Source organism: Fistularia commersonii, chromosome 2 (assembly GCF_037954325.1).
Source record: "Fistularia commersonii isolate RoL2024-O1a breed Wild chromosome 2, RoL_Fcom_v1.0, whole genome shotgun sequence".
Taxonomy (NCBI): Eukaryota; Metazoa; Chordata; class Actinopteri; order Syngnathiformes; family Fistulariidae; genus Fistularia; species Fistularia commersonii.
This window is the reverse complement of record NC_141285.1, coordinates 1,499,958-1,522,707: the sequence shown is the minus strand read 5'-3', so window position 1 is coordinate 1,522,707 and position 22,750 is coordinate 1,499,958. Positions and strand designations below refer to the sequence as shown.

Here is a 22,750-nt window from a genome sequence, read left to right as displayed (position 1 = left end):
TATATGCATATATATGTAAAAATGTATATATGCATATAAATATACACATGCATTTATATAGTATTTACATATATTTATGTACACTTTTCATATGTTTTATTATTTTTGTTCAATATATGTATAATTAATAATAGTAATGACAATAATATCATTATTATTAACAATTTTTTTATGTATATAAATGCATAAATGTATAAATATAAATATATAAATAACATGTATATAAATATACACATGCATTTATATCGTATTTACATATATTTATGTATACTTTTCATATGTTTTATTAATTTTTTTCAATATATGTATGATTAATGATATTAGTGACAATAATATCATTATTATTAAAAAAAAATTATGTATATAAATGTATAAATATATAAATATAAATATATAAATAACATGTATATAAATATACACATGCATTTGTATCGTATTTACATATATTTATGTATACTTTTCATATGTTTTATTAATTTTTTTCAATATATGTATGATTAATGATATTAGTGACAATAATATCATTATTATTAACAATTTTTTTTTTTTTTTTTTTGTTTTTGTTTTTTGCCCCCCAACATCCAGGTGTGGTTTGATAAAGTGTTCCCATTAGACTCCTGCAGAAATGCAGAACATGCGTCGCCCAGCCTGCATTTTAAGAGGCCGTAAACACGGCTACGTGCGGCGCCTCCGTTTATCGTAGCACGTCTTCACCAGGACGCCAAATTAAAGGACCGGGGGTCATCTCGATACCGCAGTCCACCCATTCTGTTCTACGGCCAAGAAAAGTAACTTACAAATCCTCCTAATCCTGCGGCCTCTCGACACGCCTGATGGGAGGGCCGATACATCCTCGCCGGTCATTTCATTGACCTTAGTCGTGTCTTTGGATCGAGAAAACACATCTATAATTAAGTCGGTATTCCGCTCGCGTCCCGAGCGCCGACACAAGCCCTCATCTGGAGTGCCGGGAAAAAGGGCAAAAGTCCAAGTGGTTCGCAGTTACAGTGGAAGTAAACAATAATCATAAATACTATTCTTGTCCCGGGAGTTTTAGCCGGGCTTTTTTCTTTTCTGTGTTTTTCAGAGAAAGATGGAAGGAATCCTCGTTGCACTTGAGTTTAAAATTCCGCCTCACATTGAGTGCGGCGTGTCCATCTTGGGTTTACTTGGATTTTTCAATGACCCTTTTTTATTTTCCCACGACAAAAGGAGGAATCAATTTTATCGGAATAATCCTCGCTAGCGAACCGCCGCGCAAAAAACCTGACTTGTGTTCCGTCACGTTAGAAATCCCGTCCGCGCGCCGTGATTTGATTTCGATTAAACTTTTCCATGTTTTGGAAGAAAAAGGAATTTTAAACGTTTAGCGATTAGCGCCTCGCTCGCCATCGGCAAACGGCGAAAGCCGTTCTTGCAGGAAACGTCGGAACGTACAAAGTCGTCGTTGCATAACGGCTCTGAATTCAAGACAAAGCCGATGCCGGATTAAAGTTCAGCGCCGTCCTTTTAGAATTTTACCTCTGTTTCTCTAATCGGCTCATCTGAGCGGCGCCGCTAAGCCGTCGCCGCTATTATACAGCAGATTATCGCCGCGGCAGCGCCGTAATAGGTTTTAATAATTAGGTTTCCGCCGGCGGACGTCTCGGATCCATCGTGACGGACGGCGGAGGACGATCTCGCGAACGTCACACCGGCGGTCCAGGACGTCCATTCTTGTTTTTAACCTCATTATCGAAACAAAAAAAACAACCTCTACTGTAAAAGTCACACACTGCAAGAATACATTTTCCAGCATTTATCCTCCACCTGACTGCAATTGCTGCTTGAAGGAATGAATACTTTATTGATCCTCAAGGGGAAATTTGTGTTTCCCTGCCGCAACGGCGCCATTTTTACTAATATTTTGATATATTGATAATCCAACCGATGTTGCTCGTGTTGGCTAACCGTTGTTATTTTTAATTGACGGCCATTTTTTGACGCTAGCAGTGTGCAAATGCCTAAGCTACGTCATCCAACGCAATGTCGTCTTACCTTAACGCCTCTCGCTGCGCGTCAGATACAGGGAATGGAAGAGTCGCTTCCTAAGAGGACGCGAGGAATAACGTCTTCCATGCCGCAAAACTAATTTGAGATCCAGCGTTGACACTCGGGCGCCAAACCAACGGCGCGTTTCTTATTTGGTGTTTCGTTTTCAGCAGCAACACAACGATAATGGACGGTTTGCGTCACTGAAACGGCAAAACCGTGTCCGAACCAACCAACTCATTCAGGTTTTGTGGGTTTTAGTTTACTAATCAACGAGTAATCGATCCTAGAGATCGACGAATCCGCCTGCGTGATCACGCGACGACGAACTTCGACGGGATTTACGTAAACCGTCGCGCAAAACCTTTTCCAAAATCCCGAAACAACGTGGAGTTGATGTACGCCCTCTCCTCCCCGCCCCTCTGTCTGCAGTGTTTACTGTCTCAGCCCAAGTTCTGGGCCGTGGAAGTCGCGGCACTTTGCCTCCGGTCCAAACTGGAAAGAGGGAGCTCCCGCTGCGTGGAGAGAGCCATGATGCAAACCCAGGTAAGGCCTGAGCCGCTCTTATTTTATGTTTTATGTGAGCGCCAGACGAATCTGCCGACTCCTACGCCCTGTTATTTTCAATTTCAACGGTGTTGCATCCAGTGACTTTGAGCCGGTTGTTCTTATAACTCATCATTACACGTGTGTTGGAATGATCAGTGTCTTAAAGACGCCGCGCTAATTTATCTTAGCCGCTAGGCTAAAGGAATATGCGTCTGTCGGTCTAACTCGGGGTGCACTTGATGACGGGGTGTTCGGTCAGCGGGGTTAGTTTGCTATGTGTTGATGTACAGCCGTCCAATCATAACTCAAACTGCATTAATTTACTTTTAATAAACCCGGGGCGTCACACTCATTTTCACCGAGGGTCGCTAACGGTATAAACGCTACCAAATGTCATGAAGAATAAATGTAACTACTCCTTAATGTTAATTAACTCTGAATTTATTCCTCATGGTCAATTGATTTCTTTATCTTAAGATAATCAGACCTTTTAAGACGTTCTCGTGGGCCACTTTTGGCCCGCGGGCCTTGAGTTTGACGCGTGCCGTAAACTATTTCCCCTCAATCAGGCACAATGTTACAGGTAGTAAAATTGAATTAAGCAAGGCGTCCTGGAGAATGTATAAATCTGAATATAAATATATACGACTTCATCCAGCGTGTATCACAATCCATATTGCGGGCACATTTGACGTCGTTGCGCTGCAAAGATTATACTAAATTATTGAGTAACTTCCCTCCCGTCCTCCGTCCCAAAAAAAAAAAAGAAAAACAAGCCCGAGCACAAACGTAAACCATGAATTGTGCACGGCTCTGGATGTTCTCCAGAACATTCTCGGAAGACAGAACACCGAGATTTGGAGGATATCGGAAAGGAAAGGTTCATAACAAATTGAATGAATGAACAAAGTACTCTTTTATTTTCCACCTTCAGTTGTTTTTTTTTTGATGTACCTGCCTGCTTTGACAGTTTAATCCTTCCCTCGGGATTAATAGTCATCCATCTTTGTAATCTAGCTCTCCATCCATCAGTTGTCGCCCGAGGCCAATTTTTTTTTTTTTTTTTTTGGTAAAAAAAAAAGCTACGCAATTTTGAAATTTTTTATGGAAATTTTTGAAATTTCTACCAAAAAAAAAAAAATTGGGGGCAGTAATTTCAAAAATATAGTACAAATTTTTTTTTTAATTTTTTCTTATTTTTTGCATCATAAAGCGCAGTTCTATTGATCGCCACCATATACAGGACTGTCTCAGAAAATTAGAATATTGTGATAAAGTTCTTTATCTTCTGTAATGCAATTAAAAAAACAAAAATTACTTTTTCATGGTGTTCTAATATTTTGAAATAGGATTTTTGAGTTTTCTTCAGATGTAAGCCATAATCAGCAATATTAAAATCATAAAAGGCTTGCAATATTTCAGTTGATTTGTAATGAATCCAGAATTTAGGACATTTATGTTTTTGTAATTGCATTACAGAAGATAAACATCTTTTAACCACGTCCGCTTCCCTCGTGGTCGTTTTCCATCGCCGTACCTGCGAGGTCTCAATGCGTTTGCTTTCAGTTTTAACTAAATCCCTTAAATGGCACATCATGTTATATGAAAATTTTGTTGTGATAAGACGCCTGCCGTGCTAAGATACATGCTAATCCCCACATGTAATCCTCATTGTCCCCCCCCTCCCGTGTGATTTCTTTGCTTTTATTTTTTTTTTCTTTATCTCCTTCAGCCGTCAGCCATGGAGCGGCTAAGCCCGGGTTCGCGGGGCGTCTCGGTTTTTACTATCAAACCGTGTTCCACGTCCAAGACTGGCAGTTACCGGTGTGTGTGATTGACACATCCAATTTACTTGAAGGGTGCGAAGAACCGCCAAGGAAGCGTTTAGCCGTCGAGCGCCGGAGAGCTTTTTTTCTCCCTCCTGATTTTTGGCGGTCGACGGCGCGGAAAGGTGTTAACCTGCTGCGCGGATGGCGGCGGCGGGAAGGAAATGAACCGTCGGTTTCCAAGCTGTCGGTTTTCACCGAGGGTATTTTTTGTCGGGAGGAAGGAAGACGCGCGCCGTCGCCATTTGACACGGCGCTTCTTTTGCGCGTTGTTGCATCGTACGTCTCGCGTCGCCCGCCGTTTGGCGCCCAACGACCCCGTCGCGGCGCAGGTCAACCGCGGAGACACATCCCGGGGAAATGAGTCGATAAAACCCATAAAACCGGAGTTTCGGCCGTAGTTTTTCTCAAGGCGTCGCCAAACCTTCAGGGATGTTTTTCCCCTTCCTTTCAGGCGATAGTGGACCACTTTGAAGACAAGAACTGTCCCGTGACGGAGCGCCTCAAGGTGTTCTACTGCAGCGCCGCTCCCACCAGATGGACCGTCCAGGTAAGCTGGGTTTTGCTTTTGGGAAAAAAAAAAAAAAAAAGAAAAACCTGACAACAAACAGTTGTGCCGTCGCTGGATGAGGTAAGATTTAATGATCCCATGCTTGGGAAGCAGCAGCAAGACATACAAGGACAAAGCAGTGACAAGCTAGCTAAAAATACAAGTTAAAAAATTATAAATTTAAAACTAATAAATAAATCAATAAATAAATAAAATACAATAAAAAATATAAATAAAAAATAAATTAAAATAAAAGTTATAATAGATTATAAAAAATAGAAAAAATAAATACAAAAATAAAATAAAAAATATAAATAAAATAAAATAAAATTTATAATAAATTATGAAAAATAAAAATTTGTTCCTGTATATTTGTAAATATACTTTTTCTTTTTAATTACACTTTTACACTAAATTAAAATAAAAGTTATAATAGATTATAAAAAATAAATAAAAAAATAGAAAATAAAAAATAAAATAAAATGAAATGAAAAATATAAATAAAATTAAATAAAATTTATAATAAATTATAAAAAATAAAAATGTGTTCCTGTATATTTGTAAATATACTTTTTCTTTTTAATTACACCTTTACACTTCAGAGCTCTTGTCCTTGTATGTCCTGCTGCCGCTGCGAAACAGTTTCCCAAGCGTGGTGTCGTTGAAGTACATCTCATCTCAAAAGAAAAATAAGTCTCCATATTTACCAATATACAGTAATAAATAATGAACAAAGTGGAGTAAGTGATTTGAGTTATTGTGGCAAAGATTTCCTGTATCTGGAGCTGGAACAGCTGCAACTACAGGATCAAGTTCAAGAGGAACAAAGAGGATTATTTTAGACGGTCAAATCGAGAGTCTGTTGTTGACTGACGCCGAAACGACGGTAGGAATCAGCGACCGGCTATCACTTCGATAGCCGGTCTTTCCTCAGGCGGAACCAGAAAAAGAGTCTCTTGAGTTTCTTTCTCGCCTCGATGGTCCCGTTAACCTAAAATCCGTTCCAGTTGCCCCGAATGATTGGTTTACTGTATGACTTCTGCCGTAAAGCGGCGTCACCGACCTTTAAGCCTCTCTGTGGGGAAAACCTGACCCCAACAAAAGATGAAGATCGGGTCAACATGTTTCCAATCTGCTCCTCCACGAGTCAAAAAGGTACACAATCTCCGGCACTCCAGCCATTAAGATGGTAGCAAAGCTCACGGTTCAACACGGATCGGTTCTAAGAACTACCCCGATTTTACCCCGAGGTTCCACCCTCCTCCTGGGAAACCTTTTAGCTTTGCATTCCCACAGACGGCGAGGGATGACGGGAGGGACCGGTGTGATGCAAGCGTCTGCAACGTGCACATGAAGCGCCAAATAACAAACCGCCTTGAAGAAGAGGAAGACGACACGATCGACACGGAGAGCAAAGCTCACAGCGTTCATGTTCCATCCGATGGGTTGAAACGTTTCCGTTGTCGCTTTGCCGTCGGCTAATTCTGGACTCGTTTTGGCCGAAACGGTGACGTTCCTTTCGGAGCCGTGGAAATGCTCGGAGCTCTTCCTCTGAAAAAATAAAAAAAAAAATCTCCCGTTAGCTAAATTTGTGCTTATTTTGGCCGAAATGTTGACGTCCCGCTCCGAGCCCTGGAAGCCCCCCTGCGATCTGGAGGGCCAGAAGAGAAAATAAGCCCCGGAAACGCTTCGTCGGACCATTCTGTACATTTCGGCGCAAGTGGCAAAAAAATCCGGGGACCGCGATCGATTTTAAAAGTGCAGACCGCAAGAAGTATCTGGTGATGGGCTTGGCCTCCGAGTTCCACCGATCTGAAGAAGCCTCTGGACGAGAAGTGAAACGTCCAATGAAGTCCAGTTGGGATGAGAAGATTTTGACAAGTATTGACCAATAACCTGGATGACTGAGAACCTCAAACACCTTCCAATGGTTCCAATGGGAACGTCAAACGAAAAAAACCCTGTCTGGGTTTTGGAGCTAAAACGGTTTTAGGACCTGAGGTCCCGATGCCGTCCAAACGCATGAAATATGGCCCCAAAAAGTTCTTACAGTGCAAAATAGAATAGAACTTTATTAAACCCGAAGGAAATTCACTGCGACATGATATTGCTTTTATTGCTGTCAGGTTTCCTTCTTGCAGGAAGGGGAGGAGTTCTGTGATTTAATGACCACAGGTAAGAAAGACCTTCTGTGGCGTTCCAAGGTGCTTTTCGGTGGTTGGTCCGGTAGGACTTCAGTCCGAGAGGCGTTGTCATTGATACCGAGCGGCTTCTTCGGCGTCCTCCTCTCAGACACCTCCACGAGCGAGTCCAGTTCAGCTCCCGGGATGGAACCGGCCTTCCGGTTGAGTTTATTGCCGTGAGCTGCCTTCAGTTTACCGCCCCAGCATGCAGAAGATGACCTTTCTTGTTTACGGCATCTGTTTTTAGTCCAGTCTACTTTATTGTCTACGTGGACGCCCAGGTACTGTCCCGCTGATGTGGATTGGGTTTGGACCCGTCCTCCATTTCCTGAAGTCCACCACCAGCTCTTGTGTCTTTGTACTGTTGAGTTGCAGGCGGTTTAGTCCACACCGCTCCCAGTGGTGGGCCGTTAGGGCCTGCAAGGCCTTCTCTGCTGGCCTAAAAAATATCTGGATCACAGATGTTAATAATATTTTGTCCATAAATACTTATTAAATAATTCCAAATAGTCTGTTCACTTCCTTTCATAGCTTTTCCCCCGGCTGTGCCGCTTCCAGACATGTATTTTCATATTAAAGCATTTAACCAATCACATTTTAGCCATCATCTGTTGCCAGGCAGGGTCAAAGTCAAAGAACTCTGCCTTGGGGTGGGGGGGCCTGCACAATCGGTTCTGCAAGCCCTTTATGCAAAAAATAAGTGTTGATGACGTTGCTTCAACCAATCAGATTTTGAGTTGGCGACATCAAGTTGACGACTTTTTAATTCCTCTCCCCTCAGCCGCAGGGAATCTTCAAATCGTTGTACTGAAGACCTTAAGACACTTGATAGCCTTAACCTTAACAATTTATATTTTATTGTATTTCTTATTCTCCCTCCTTCCTACTATTATCTATTATTGTTATGTTTTTGCTTTAAACTCTGGCACGACAATTTCCTTCGGGATAAATAAAGTTGTTCTTATCTTATCTTATCAAAGCCTTCATGCAGGCTTCAGCAACGCTAGCGTATGCACACCCTCTGATTGGATAGTCAGAGAGTGAACAAGCGTACTAGTGAGGAGAAGCTTACTAGCGAGCTGCGAACAGAAATATAGTTGTTTGTTTAATTTCGGTTTCGTCGACCCACAATGGCTGCAGGAGGAGAAGAAACGGATTTAGTTGCTATTATATTGTTAAAGCCATTTTCTAGATGGAGTTTTGAAGAAAAGCTGGACATAGTCAAGAAAGGTCGGGCAACTCCTAAGCTAGCGAACCGTACACAACCACGAAAAGGATTTGTCAACTGAAGACCATTTTAAAGTATTTTTGTGGAGACGGTTGGACGCGGGGCTCTCGCAGCAATGTCACGCAATCCGGGTGGGGTTTTATAAAATTCAAAGACCAACGGCAGCGTTTGTAGTCGGGTTCGGTCGCTTCCCTCCGACGCACTTTGATTAAGGATACCGATTTATCCGGCCCTCGGAGGCCAGAGGAGCGTTTGAAGTATCATTGTTCTGAAGGAAAATATGAAGCACGGAGCTCTTAGCTGCGGAAAAACTGCAAAACAGATATTCGTGACGAATTTGCAGAGGCGCCAAGCACCAAAGAAGACAAAACATTAGACTCTTAAGCGAAGCCAAAGATAAGTCGACGGAAATATTGGAAGCAGCGGCAAGTAAAATTAGCAGTAATGGATGGATTGAGTCTTGTCTGAGAAGGTGGGAGAACGTGTCGTGGGAGGACGAGATCAGGTGTGTGTGTGTGTGTGTGTGTGTGTGTTGGGGGAGCGTCACCCAGGCGGCATGTAATAACTGATAACAGCAATAAAGCTGGAATTGAAGAGTCCATATTGCCGCCTGGGGATGAGAAAGGAGGTTGAGGCGGTGGATTTGCTCCAGCGGCGGCGATGCCTTCCAACCACACCGGAGAACCAGGAAACAAAACACTCGGGGCATTTTTACTGCCGGGGGAGGGTGAGATGTGTGTACGTGTCGCTTTGTTTTGGCGTCTCAAGGTGTATCTTCAGGTTCCCGGAAGAATCAACGTGTATTCCATTATGATCAAATATAAGGTTGGTTTATTTTACCCGTCGCAGCTTTAATTTAGAGATCATCCCCTTCTGCCTCCCTGCTTTACGAGTAAGAAGGTCATTTGATGCAAGCTTGGATTTGTGGATGCTACGTTTCCGTTAGCGTCTTAGCACGTTCGGGATAGGACTGCTTAAAAGCACGCGAAAATTATATGAAAGGGTTACCGCTTTTGTTTAATTTGGAGAAACTGCCCAGATAGTTTAGGGATCAACCCTTTCTTGCTGTTTTTTTTAACCCGTGAACTTTGCATAAGCTACGAATGCAAGTGGTCGTGATAGACCTCTTTAGACCTCTTTACCTGAGAGGAACTGATATTGGCGGCCAGATCGGGATACCAGTTAGCGCCCCTGCTATAACACGGTTTACTTTTCACGGTTTCGCTACTTCACGGATTTGCATGGTGCATTGTGTTCTGCATTCTGATTGGCTAAAAAGTCACTCCGCTTTTCCTCTACCTGTGCGTCAATAACGTTGCAGTTTAATATGTGCACGTACCTAAAACAGTTTGCCAAATTTATATTACGCACGTGCAAATTCTCTCGCAATTTTGAGTTTCTCTAAAACCATAATGTTGACAAAATGCTCTGGAGCCACAAAAGCACCTTGCAGGGCCCAAAAGGCAGCGGAAGATGCTATCTATGGCAGATAAAGTTAAACTTCTGGACATGCTAAGGGAAGCTAAAAGCTATGCGGCTGTAGGTCGGCGTTACGGAATGAATGAATCTTCCGTTCGTTCGGTAAAGAAGGAAGAAAAAAACATAAGGACGACAGCAGCGATAAGTTTTAATAAGGATGCAAAAAGGGTTGCAACTGTCCGCACTTTTTTTCATAATCATTTTTAATTTTATCCCGTTTAATGCAATGACTCGGGTCGCGGTGGGCGGAGCTAATCTCCGCCATTTGAAGCCTTCCGTTCACATTGATGATTAAAATTATTATTTGACAGTACAGTACAGAAGTTATTTGTTGAAAAAAACCTTTCTAAAGTACAGTACTTTTATTTGTGAAACAAATAACTGAGCCTGTAAAATGGTTTGTTCTTTCTTTTCAATGTATAATAGAGTATTTAACTGTATAATAATTGTAAAAAAAAGTAAAGGTTTCTCCTTCACGAGTTCTTTTTGGAACAAGGGTATACTGTACACACAAGGAACCGGTTGGTTACGTGATACTAGCGGTTGGAAATAAGGTCCTGCTCTTTGTTCCCGTGCAGAAACAACTGGCCAGCCTCCTGATGGACCTGGGCTGCACCAGCTCCGCCCTGCTCATGTACGAAAGGCTGGAGATGTGGGAGGACGTGGTCATCTGCTACGAACGGCTGGGGCAACACGGCAAGGTACCGTACTAGCGGGCCGCGAGGCGCATCGCATTGTAAGGCGCACCGGGTTATAAGGAGCGTGATAAAAGTATAAAATCCAAACAAAACGGTCAGTTTAGTCGAACTTCATTCGTCTCGCTTTGTTCCCTCGGAAACTCTTGTTTGGCCTTCTTAACTTCTTTACGCGACTGGTAGCTCGATTGGGTTCCTATTCGGCATAGATACGCCGTTGGGATCATGTCTTTCTTCACCCAGTAAAGAGCAGTCGTGTTCAATAGAAAATCACTGTTGAATTCTTTGTTTAATTTATTTGTGTTTTTCAGTTCCATTGTGCACACTGTCGTTTTAATCGTTAACTTTAACCAGCTAGAAGCTACTGTAGTTGTTGGCTTAGTTGATCCAGAGCGAGGGATGGACTCGCCCTCGAACCCACCTGGAGCGCCGAATGAGAAACATATAGAAAATGAATTAAATTTAAATTTGAAAGCAGTTTTCGCTGATGATAACATAGTGAGCAACACTGTTGAGAAAATAAAGTCGCTAAAAACAGAGCTGTCAGTTATTACAGCTTGAATTCTGCTTCGTAAAGGTGCCATTTTTGGGGATCCACATACGTACAAATGTGCAGTGATATTCTGTACGTACCAAAGGCAAGGGTGCTGCTGTTCTCTGATTGGTTTATGGCTGCCGGCGATAGCGGACGCCTGAAGTTAGCATGAGGTTTGAACAAGCAGCACGACAACATCAGTCTTCTAACTTTGTCTAACGTCGGAACCCGTAATCAACCAAAGGGCGACTTTAAGACGACGTCGCACTAAAAATGGACATATTTTTTGAGCGCTGCATCCCATAAAACTGGTTGGAGGTCAGTCGGCACAACAAGGATTCATGCTGAAGGCCAATTTTGGAGAAAATTTAAGGATTTTAGGTGTGTTTTCAACACTCCCTCGGCATGGATTGACAAGAGAGGGAATGTTGAGCCGCATTTTGTAATAACGGTGCATTTTGTAATAAACGTCCAAAATGTAATCACTTTTTCAATTCGTTTTGTAATAAAGCCGCATTTTGTAATAAACTGACGCATTTTGTAGTAAATTTTGCCGCATTATGTAATAAGATATTACATATTGAGAAGATTATTACAAAATGCACTTGCAACTTTTTTATTCTCTTGGAAATGTAATAACATAGTGCATTTTGTAATAACAATTCGAAAGCATTGTTTATTTGTTTGTTAATTGGATTTTATTTTACTTTAAAGTATTTGTAAAAGCTAGGCCTATTATTAGTATCAGTGTATTAGCCTAGTAGCAGTACTTAGCAATTACGATCAGTACACTATTCAAAGGTTGCATTAACAGAGAATATTCTATTAGTTCCATTTTATTACATTTGTAAAATGTAATAACTTTTTCATTTCATTTTGTAATATAGCCGCATTTTGTAATAAACTGCCCCAACGCGTTTTGTAATAAATTTTGCTGTAATAAGTTGTCACATTTTGAGAGGATTATTACAAAATGCACTTGCAACTTTTTTATTCTCTAGGAAATGTAATAACATGGAATTTATAGAACCTTTGAATAGTGTACTGATAGTAATTGCTAAGTACTGCTACTAGGCTAATACACTGATACTAATAATAGGCCTAGCTTTTACAAATACTTTAAAGTAAAATAAAATCTAATTAACAAACAAATAAACTATGCTTTCGAATTGTTATTACATAATGCACCATGTTATTACATTTCCTAAAGAATAAAAAAAAGTTGCAAGTGCATTTTGTAATAATCTTCTCAAAATGTAATAACTTATTACATAATGCGGCAAAATTTACTGCAAAATGCGTTGGGGCAGTTTATTACAAAATGCAGCAGTTTATTACAAAATGCGTCTTTATTACAAATTGAAATGAAAAAGTTTTTACATTTTCGACGTTTATTACAAAATGCACTGTTATTACAAAATGCGGCTCAACAGTGAAACCGCAGAGGGGAGCGAGGCTGTTTTTAAATTCATTGGGAATATGCGATAATCTTGGCATTAATCAAGAAATCGCTCCGCGCTCTCACACACACTCACACACACTCACACACACTCACACACACTCACACACCCACAAGTCCACGCCTTGATTTGTAGCGTCCTTGCGGTTCGGTCGTCTCGCTCGTGTATAATAAGGAGTAAATAAAGCCGAGGTCGCCGCCATGCAGAGGTTTAACTGAGCTGTGTGAAGGTGTGCACGTGGAAGCCGGCGCCCGTGCACGTGGCCGCCGGGATTGCGAGGCGATCGGTTCGGGGTTAAACAGTGTCCCTGGACACGGTTGTAAGCCGGGATCGGCCGTTCGTCCCGTTCGCGGTAACGATAAATGACGATAAATGGCGATATTACCGTGCGTGCTGGATGGATTCGTCCACGGTTCGTCATCATGGCCGCCGCAGAGGTTGGGTTGAAGTCACGGACTTCTCAACACTTTTGGCTTCACCCCTCCTGAATGACAGTCCCATCAATAAGTCCTGTTTAAAGATTTAGTTTTTACGGCGACGTGCACTCAGGGGAGGCAGGAGAGGCCGTGCCTCACTTGCCAATCTTGGAAAAAAAAAAAAGTCAAATCAAAGAAGAATTGAAGGTTTATATTTATGAGTTATTTGCACCATAAAGGCATTTTTCATTTAACTTCATCAGTTTTAGATTGTTTTTTCATTCAAAATGGCTGGATTTTCACAGTTAGTGTTCAAATACTGAGAAAAGACGTGGGGTGAGGCTGCGGACTGTTGAGCCTCAACATAGATCGCACAATGACGTCTGACTGCTGGCGTGCTCTGCACTCAAGACCGTATTGCTATCTTTGTTTGTCGCTATTAAAATGTTTTAGCACTTTTGCTATATGAACTACATGTCTAATTAGTCAACGACTGTGTGTGTGTAACGAGTTTCTTGTGCTGTGTGATCATAAAACGGCTGCGGAGAGCCTCCTAGGTGAGGCAGGCAGTTCTCCTGCCTCATGCAAGTCAGTGCCTCACCAGCCGTGAACCTCACCGTCGCTGACGTTGCACTTTTCGTTCTTCCACACCGTCACAAGAAAGATCATCAACCGTTTCATTCAGCGTTTGTAAAGTCAACTGTACCGCTATGCTAATGCTATATTGCATTTCCGCAATATATCCAACATTAATATTCCCCAGGCTCATTTTCTCCTCTAGGAAAAAGTAACATACAATGGATTTGGCATTGATTTTTAAATTTTATTTATTTATTGTCGTTCGACTGCTGTTCCCGCGTCTGTGCTGCCAAATGAGGCTCTTCAATAAACTAGATGTTTTTATTTTTTGGACGGGTTAGAAGCCCACACAAAGCTCATGACGTAACCCTCTTCCATGCGTCTTTAACTTGGCTCCAAACACCAATGGTACTTCCAGCTGTTCGTGTCCAGACCTTCCATCTCCTTGTCGATCATTTGTCTTTTCGGCTGGATGCTTCCTGGACCTGCTCCTTCACGCTGCGCGATGCACCGTAAAGTCCCCGGGATTAACGCAAAACAAAACAAAACAAACAAAAGCAAAAAAAAAAAAAAAAAAAATAGGATCTCTTTCTTGGAACCGCAGCCAGAAGCATTACTCGGATTGACAGCTCCCTTCGGGGGATTGTAATCCCTTACATGAAACCGGGGGAAAGTAATTATATTACGGTTGCCCGACTGCCCAACCCTGCTTTTGGAAAAGCCATAAAAAGGGATCGTCCAGCAGGGATCCTCATCAGATGCACAGCTGCCTCGACCGGGACCTTTTACTACTAAAGCCCAGCAGTTCCAATCAAATTTCATTACATCTCTGCAGGTGAACCCGACCACCTTGCAAAGGAGACTTTTTTTTTTTTTTTGCGCAAAGCAGAACCCGAAGATAGATCAGCTCCGACATCAGTTCATCTAATCATTACCGCGGTAGAATAAAACAGACACCCAACTCGGGGCGGCCGGCAAACTCGACCCGTGTCCGAATTTTTATGACCGCCGACTCATAAAAAGTGTTTCGCACCGAGCCGAGATGACTTGGAGTCTTCTTAGCCGAAGGCCACGGGTCAACTAAGTCCCAGAGACATCAGCAAAAAAAGAAAAGAAAAAGCCGAGCTGCAATCTCGGGGTCTCGGCTAGACACTTTTTTTTTCGGCCCCCAGGTGTCACATAGATTTTCAGCCAACATCAGCTGCTTTTTCTTATTAACTTAAGCCAATATCCGAAGAATTGGTGTGTTTTCCTTTTCACGCATCGCGTTGAGGCTCGGTGAGAAGGGGACGCAGTCGGAGGGCGGGAAGATAAATCTCTCCCTTTTTGAATTTATCAAAAACTCTCCATCATGTTTTGGTGCGAAGACCGACATCGCTGTCGAAAATCGCTTCTTTGCTTTTCCGCGCCGTAGAGGTCATTCATTCACCCGTCCTTTCACGAGAAACATCCAGCGCCCACAAAATGAAAAATAAGAATAAGAACAACTGTATTTATCCCAAAGGAAATTCTTGTGAAATTTTATATATATATATAAAAATAAATATAAATATGTACAAAAATATAAAAATACAAAATATATCATATACTATCATATAAATAAATATAAATTTATAAAATTTATTATATACTATCAAAACATATTGTAAAATAAATAAATAAATAAATATAATTATATTAAATATAAATATATAAAATATATTATATACGATCAAAATATATTATTAAAAAAATAAGAAAATAAATATAATTATATAAAATATATAAATAAATATAAATATATAAAATATATACTATCAAAATATATTATAAAAAAAATAAATAAATATAAATATATAAAATATATTATATACTATCAAAATATATTATTTAAAAATATATTAAATGTAATTATATAGAATATAAATATATAAAAATAAATTTAAATATGAAAATATATATAGATATATAATATATAATAATAAAATGGTGCCGCTGCACCGCGCTAGCCTCCTTTATTTTTACATGAAACGATATTGTTGCCGAACGTCACCTGCTGTCGTGTTATTGTGACGCCTGACGTTTCATTAAACATTTCCAACTCCCTTCTCAGAAAAAACAAAAATAAAAAAAGAAAACAACAAAAAAAACTGGAGATGGTAACAAGAGAATCCGCTGCTTTTATTTAAACATTCCTCACGCCTTCGGCAATTACATTTTCAAAAGTTTTCATCAAGTTATCAAGGCCTTGTTATACAAACACGCTTTTATCTCGAACCCGCCTTCCTTATGTTTATCACTAAATATATTTGAAAGTCACCAAGTTTTAATGTTTTTTTTTGTCCGACACTCATCCGGCGATGGTTGAAGGCAGAAAACTCTGTCGTTAACTTTTCAAGATTCAAATTGTTTATCGTCGTATGCGGAGTCTGAAAATGAAATCGACAGCAAAATAACATCGTCGTAACAAATAGTGCTTCTCTTTACGTTTGCAATAATAACCACCTATGTCTGTCTGAGTGTGTGTCTGTGTGTGTGTGTGTGTGTGTGTGTGTGTGTGTGTGTGTGTGTGTGTGTTTCCCAACCAGTAACTACCGCTGGAGGTGGTTTTAATAGCTCGCTGTGGGGCTGCTGAGGAGCAGCTGAGCGTTCTTGCTGACTGAGTGCAAACCCTCACAAACATACGTGACCTCCGGCTGAACAAAACAGCCAGTTTGTTATTCGCAAACCTCACCTTCTCCAACGTGTTTTTTGGGGGAAAAAGAGATTTCGATCAGCAAAGAGAAGGAGGTTTGTTTTGAGGGAAATTCGACACCGAAGTGCGTCCGACCTGGTTTCATGTCAAATTACAGATGAATTAATCAGCAAAACACCTTTTTGATACTGTTTGGACTATTGTGCCCTTTGTTGATCCTTCCATCCATCCATCCATCCATCCATCCATCCTTCCTTCCTTCCTTCCTTCCTTCCTTCCTTCCTTCCATCCTTCCTTCCTTCCTTCCTTCCATCCATCCATCCATCCATCCATCCATCCATCCATCCATCCATCCATCCATCCTTCCTTCCTTCCTTCCTTCCTTCCTTCCTTCCTTCCTTCCTTCCATCCATCCATCCATCCATCCATCCATCCATCCATCCATCCATCCATCCATCCATCCATCCTTCCTTCCTTCCTTCCTTCCTTCCTTCCTTCCTTCCTTCCTTCCTTCCTTCCTTCCATCCATCCATCCATCCATCCATCCATCCATCCATCCATCCATCCATCCATCCATCCATCCATCCATCCATCCATCCTTCCTTCCTTCCTTCCTTCCTTCCTTCCTTCCTTCCTTCCATCCATCCATCCATCCATCCTTCCTTCCTTCCTCCATCCTTCCTTCCTTCCTTCCTTCCTTCCTTCCTTCCTTCCTTCCTTCCTTCCATCCATCCATCCATCCATCCATCCATCCATCCATCCATCCTTCCATCCATCCATCCATCCATCCATCCATCTTCTGCGGCTGATCCTGAGCTGATCCCATCTGAAATCGTACAAGATGCGAGGTTCACCCTGAGCCGGTCGCCGGTTCATTATTTGCTGATTTGGTCCATTTTTTCACAGGTCGCAATCAAATTCTGACCAGTTACCTCGATTGGTTTTTTTTTTTAAGAAATGGTGCCCAGCAGTCCACAGGAAGCACTGGGTTGGTTTGAAAGTCATAACAATTTGGCCCCTTTAATTCCCCATCATTGCAGACAAATTGCTGGTCACGTTATTTGCTTGGTCTGAACTACAACTAGAGCGCTCAATGAATCTCCAACGCAGTGCTCAGAACTGTGCAGCTCAAATTTGGTTCCAGGAACTTCCCGCCTTTTAGTTTTGCATTTGCGCTAGCGGAGGGGAACCAAGTTTTGGGAATGGTGTCACGCAAGCATCTGCGACTTGTACCTCTAGCCATGGACAATCCATTGGGTTTAAGTGTGTTTATTTTCTCCCTGCGCTAACTCTTGCCAGCTAACTTTGTACTTATTTCGGCAAAATGTGTCTGCCGCCAGCCCTGGCGACCCTTCGACAAGAGCGAGGAACTCTTCATCGGCCTGTTTCTCACCACTTGTCTGTAGAGGTTCTAGAGTTGATGGGCAGGAAGTAGGTCTAAGGGTGTTCTTGTGCCAATGAAGGTGCCTTTTGTTGGGGACAGAGGAACAACTTTTCTGGGGCTACCTGGACTGGAGTGTGAAAAGGTGAAGCTAAACAAAGGAGGGAAGCCTGTTGGATCACACGAACTGAGACTCATTTGAAAGTAACCGTCAGTGCAAATCCGTCTTGGCATTAACCAAGATGGACCAGGACCTTCTGCACCCTCCAAGCAACCAGGAAAGACCCGCCACCAGAAGCAGCCCCCGGTAACGTCCACATGAGCCTCGGTTTATGTGATCCAACAAGTTTCACTCCCTTGTTTAGCTTCAACTTTTCACATTCCAGTCCGGGTAGCCCCAGAAAAGTTGTTCTTTTGTCCTAACGAAGGACACCCCCTTTAGCATAACAACCCCCTTAGACCTGGTTTCCGCCCATCAACTCCTCCACGTACTTAGCAATCCACCATAACCTAGACCCGCGCAAAACCCTAGCAGTTATTTTGGGAAACTCCCCAGAGATCATTCGAACTGAACGTCTTGAAGACCAGTTGCTACGACAAGAATTTCTCACTGCTGTCCATTTTATCGCAAGAAATCTGCTGACCAGTGACCACAGTATTATTTCCAAAAGAAATGACGCTCCAGTCAGCACAATCTTGTAGTGTAATGGGCGCGGCTTATGAGTTCCACCAAGCACCGATGTCACGAGTTCCCATGGAACTCTTTAAAGACCCTGCCCGGGGGTCGAACCTAAACCAGTTCTAGGAACCGAAATCCACGGTCCCTGGTTCCTCTGCTGTCTTGGGTCCCTTCCTGAAGAGCTTTTAAGAACAGGGAAAAGTTCCTCCAGTGTGAAAGAGGCTTCCTTCTTGTAGGAGTGGACAGACGTTTCTATCTTGGTCCGTCCAGATCGCCGATCGTCTCCTCGGCCGGTCCTCACCTTCAGCTCGGACCCTCGCGATTGAGTTCCCTCTTTCCCTGAACCGCAAGCCCTGGATGTCCAGGCTAATGGACCGTGTCCCGCTGTCAACGGGGTCCGAAATAATAAGCCGATCCATTTGTCTGCGGGAGTTTGGTCTCCCGTGAGGCGAAAACACATGTTTTGGAGGTAATTTGAAGACAGAACTGCACGACGCAACGTTCTGACGTCCAAAACGCAGGAGGGAGATCCGTCAGCGAGGACGTTACTTTGTTGGTTACATAAGAATACATTCCTAGCACATAGTCCACCTGGGGGGGCGGAGGGGGGCTAAAGCTAATAGAGATGAGTATCTTGAGGTATTAATATTGCAGGTCACCGATGTGGAGATTCTCGAAATGGACTTTCTTAATGAATTTTGCCGAGATCCCGCTGTCGAATTTGGAGCCGGTTAAAGTTATAATTGCGTTTAAAGATCGTTTCAAGGATAAGAGACTCGTGACGATTCGCTCCCGGTTCTCCCATCCGAACCGGCGGTGGTTAAAGGGGAGATAAAAAGAAAGGCGGAGGTATAATTAGGAATAAGATATTTGGAGAGAAAAAAAAAAAACGTGAAACCTCGCTCTGGCGGTCGGTCCTTAAAACCGGTGGATCTCAGACGAGGACGTGCCTGAACTGGCAATGGATTTCGCTGATTTCCAATTGAAGGAAGTTATAAAAATGAGCAAAAGGTCTAATGACTTTGCAACAGCTAGTCCACCTCTCCATCTAATCCTCTAACTTCCTGTCTTCCTTTCCCTCCATCCATAAACCTCCACGACATCTAACATCCGTCCTCCTCACTCCCCAAGAGAACCTCAACATCTTCATCGCTTCCACCTCCAGCTCCGCTTCCTGTCTTTTCCTCGGTACCCGATGTTTTTAAAACCCTCAGCCTTCTTCATTACCGCTCCATGTAGCCTCACCGTACGCGAGCGACCGCTGCTTAGATTTTCCACGTGATTCGATTTTGAATAAACCGAGCGCGGTCTTGAAATGCGTTTACTAGTTGCTCTGTTCCAAAGCTAGCTTTCTGCGCTGCAGTGTTTTGGGTGAATACGTTCTTCTGCCGTCGTAGTTTGTCTTTTAATTCTTGGACGATTTGTTGTTTTCTTTGCAAGGCTAGCTTTAGCATACTTAGCTCCGTGTTTGGTGCCAAAATGTAGATTGTACTCTTTGACAAGCAAAACTGACTCAGAAAAGACCGAAAAGACAAACCGCTTTGTCTCCTTGAAGCCCAAACACGTTTTCCCTTCTTTCTCGGATCAGCCTTCCATCTGCATCCACTTTTCTCTCTCTGGACATTCAGGAATCTAGGAATTTATTTTAAGACGGTTAGACTTTTTAAGACGTTCTCGCGGGCCACAAAAACTGACCCGGCAGGCCACATTCGGCCCGCCGGCCTTGAGTTTGTCACGTCATCTATCGCAAACGTGCATTGGTTCATCTCCGTCAAATGTAGGCGAGACTCGATATCTCGATAAAGGATTATTGAACATCAGACCGATGGACTTCATGCCGAAAATAAAATGGAAAGCGCACAAGACAAATATAAGGAAAGCAAACGTGTAACATGTTGCGGCAGCCACACTGCTTGTCTTTCAAGAGTTTCCTGCCGAGAGGCTTCGTCATTTTTGTCAAACCACATTATCCCGTCCCTTATTTCATTTTTCTTCATTTCCAAGTCAAATGGAATTGGTTTTTACCGGCCACACGGTCGGACGTCCGTCCTGAAAGGTTCACCCGCCGTCGGCCCGAGAGTTCCTGCGACACAAACTCCGATTTCTATCAAAATTGAGACCTGCGCTTTTGCTGAACCCGCAATCGATGTAGCTCCGACTCCGCGCACGTGAATTAAAGACCAAGTGTTGCCAGATGTTCAGAAACATGAGTTGGTGCCATATTTCCAATGCGGCGCAATTTAACCCTTTTAACGAGCTTGTATTATTTCATTTCATGATTGTTTTACGTCGTCTTCATCTTCTTCTTTCGGCTGCTGCCTTCAGGGGCGGCCAATCATCTGCCTCCAATCAACTTATAACGGGTAAAAAGCGTTATAATCTATCCGTGCAGAAAATCCAACGCGTACTTGGTATTTCTTTGTCTTAAAAGTCTCGAGAGGCCGAATAACTAAGGAATAACGGCCAAGGATTCCGCGATATATCGGCTCCATCTCGAAGCTCCGGCCGGTTTTGTGAGCCTCCTGGCTGGAGGTCAAGTTCTCCGAGAAACGTAAAGAGAAGTGAGGACGCCTTTGTTTTGGTCCTCAGGCGGAGGAGATCGTCCGTCGGGAGCTGGAGAAGACCGAGACGGCCGGCCTGTACTGCCTTCTGGGCGACATCCTGAGGGATCACCAGTATTACGACCGCGCCTGGGAGCTTTCCGGCCAGCGCAGCTCCAGAGCCATGCGCTCCAAGGCGCTGCTGCACCTCCAGAACAAGGAGCTCCAGGAGTGCGTCGACTGCTTCGAGAAGTCGGTCAAAGTCAACTGCATGCAGGTAACAGCCGAGGCCGGACGTTCGGGTGCGGGGGATAGTTTGGTGGGCGCGAAGGTGGAGAGCAAACCTTTGTCCAAAGCTTCTTCTGTCCAATTATACTGACAGGTATGTCCGAAAATCAACTCCTTATTTCTCGGCGTGCAGCTTAACGCTGCCGTTTTCACGTCCGAAAAAGGCCAAAATAGCCATATTTCCGGCTAAATCGACGCGATTTTTTTTAGAAAGATCGCGGAAAAAAAGGGTGCGACACTTTTCTACCGATGAGTTCGGAGCCCCCCAAATATCTGGAGTCGCACAAAGTTGAAAGCTCGATCGGAAGTCGGAGCAGGAAAGCATCGAATCGAAACATTCTTTGGTTTCGACATCGGCCTTTTATTATTTACCTCCGTCAATTTTGTGTAAAAATGCGCCTCTAATGCCAGGGTGGAGAGAAAGGAGCCGTCACATCGTGGGGCGAAACGCCACTGTTTTCGAGATCTATCATAAGTTTCGGACTATTAGGCGCACCTGAATATAAGGCGCACCCGCTAAATTTGAAAAGAAAAAAAAAATACATATACAGGCCACACTTGTCTGTAAGCTGCAAGTGTCTATTTGTTATATGTGATATTTAACTTTTAATTTAAAAAAAAAATAAATAAAAAATATATAGTCGCCTACCAGGAAAACTCATCTTTATCTTTTTCCTGTCTGTAATTTAATTGGCCCGATGTGACGAGGCTTAATATTTTGGTGGCGTGAAGCTCGTTAGTCTGTAAAAATCCATCAATTAGCCGCATCAGTGTTTACGCCGCAGGGTTCCAATTCCAAAAAATTACACCTGATTGTCTGGAAATTACGGGACTCTCCTTTCAGCTCGAGATTTGATGTAAAAGATGCCTTTATCATGTGACAATCCAGCGACACATTTATCTCCAGGCTGTTCCTGTTTCAACCCAAACGACATCTTGTTTTTTTTTTCCATTTATTTATTTCTTTTTAATTTTTTATTTGTTTGTTTTTTGCAAATTATTACATGAAGCGGATCTAAAATGTTCGATTTTACGATGTTTTTTTTTTTTTTAAATCTTTTTTCTCTGCTGTCAGTCGCTTATTTATTTCCCAGAAATGTGCAAATCAATTCTATTATATAGCGACAAAGAAATAAAATTTAATGAATATAATGAAAATATAATGAACAGAAGTCACGCTGGGCGTCCATCTGCCTCGACCAATATCTTGTTACAAAATGAATTGAATTACCGCTAACATTTTCAGTAAAAGAGCAAGAATGCAATAAATCATACCTTTCTCCATTTTCGTATTAATTGTCAAATACCGTAAAACAGATTATGGGATAAATTGCAGGAATGGTTAAAATGTCAGCGTTCGCAAATGAAGGAGTCCAATTTGGTTGTTTATCACCAAAACTATGTTGTTCATATTTCATCAAAGCAGCTTAATGTCCCTTTATCTGACTATCTTTGCAATATTTAAGAATTTATTTGGGAATGCAGGGAAGTTCATCATATATAATCTACCAGGGCATGAGTTTTTTTTTGTTTTTTTTTTGAACATTTATTAGAACAGGTTCCTTAACAGAGTCACACACATTCTTACAAAACCTCATAACAAGATACACGATACAATATTTTTTATAGGTCACTTATTTCCTCACTAGCAAGCGAA

General features: G+C 42.3%; 1 protein-coding gene across 1 annotated transcript in view; it reads left to right on the top strand.

The window, feature by feature from the left end:
* ttc27 (tetratricopeptide repeat domain 27) overlaps positions 1-22,750 on the top strand; it is a 103,056-nt gene that overhangs the window by 53,491 nt on the left and 26,815 nt on the right. The window contains exons 10-13 of the mRNA XM_086164040.1: positions 2,464-2,577; positions 4,861-4,956; positions 10,425-10,547; positions 20,855-21,082. Coding sequence (XP_086020166.1) covers positions 2,464-2,577; positions 4,861-4,956; positions 10,425-10,547; positions 20,855-21,082 — 561 coding nt within the window. The remainder of the gene's footprint in view (positions 1-2,463; positions 2,578-4,860; positions 4,957-10,424; positions 10,548-20,854; positions 21,083-22,750) is intronic.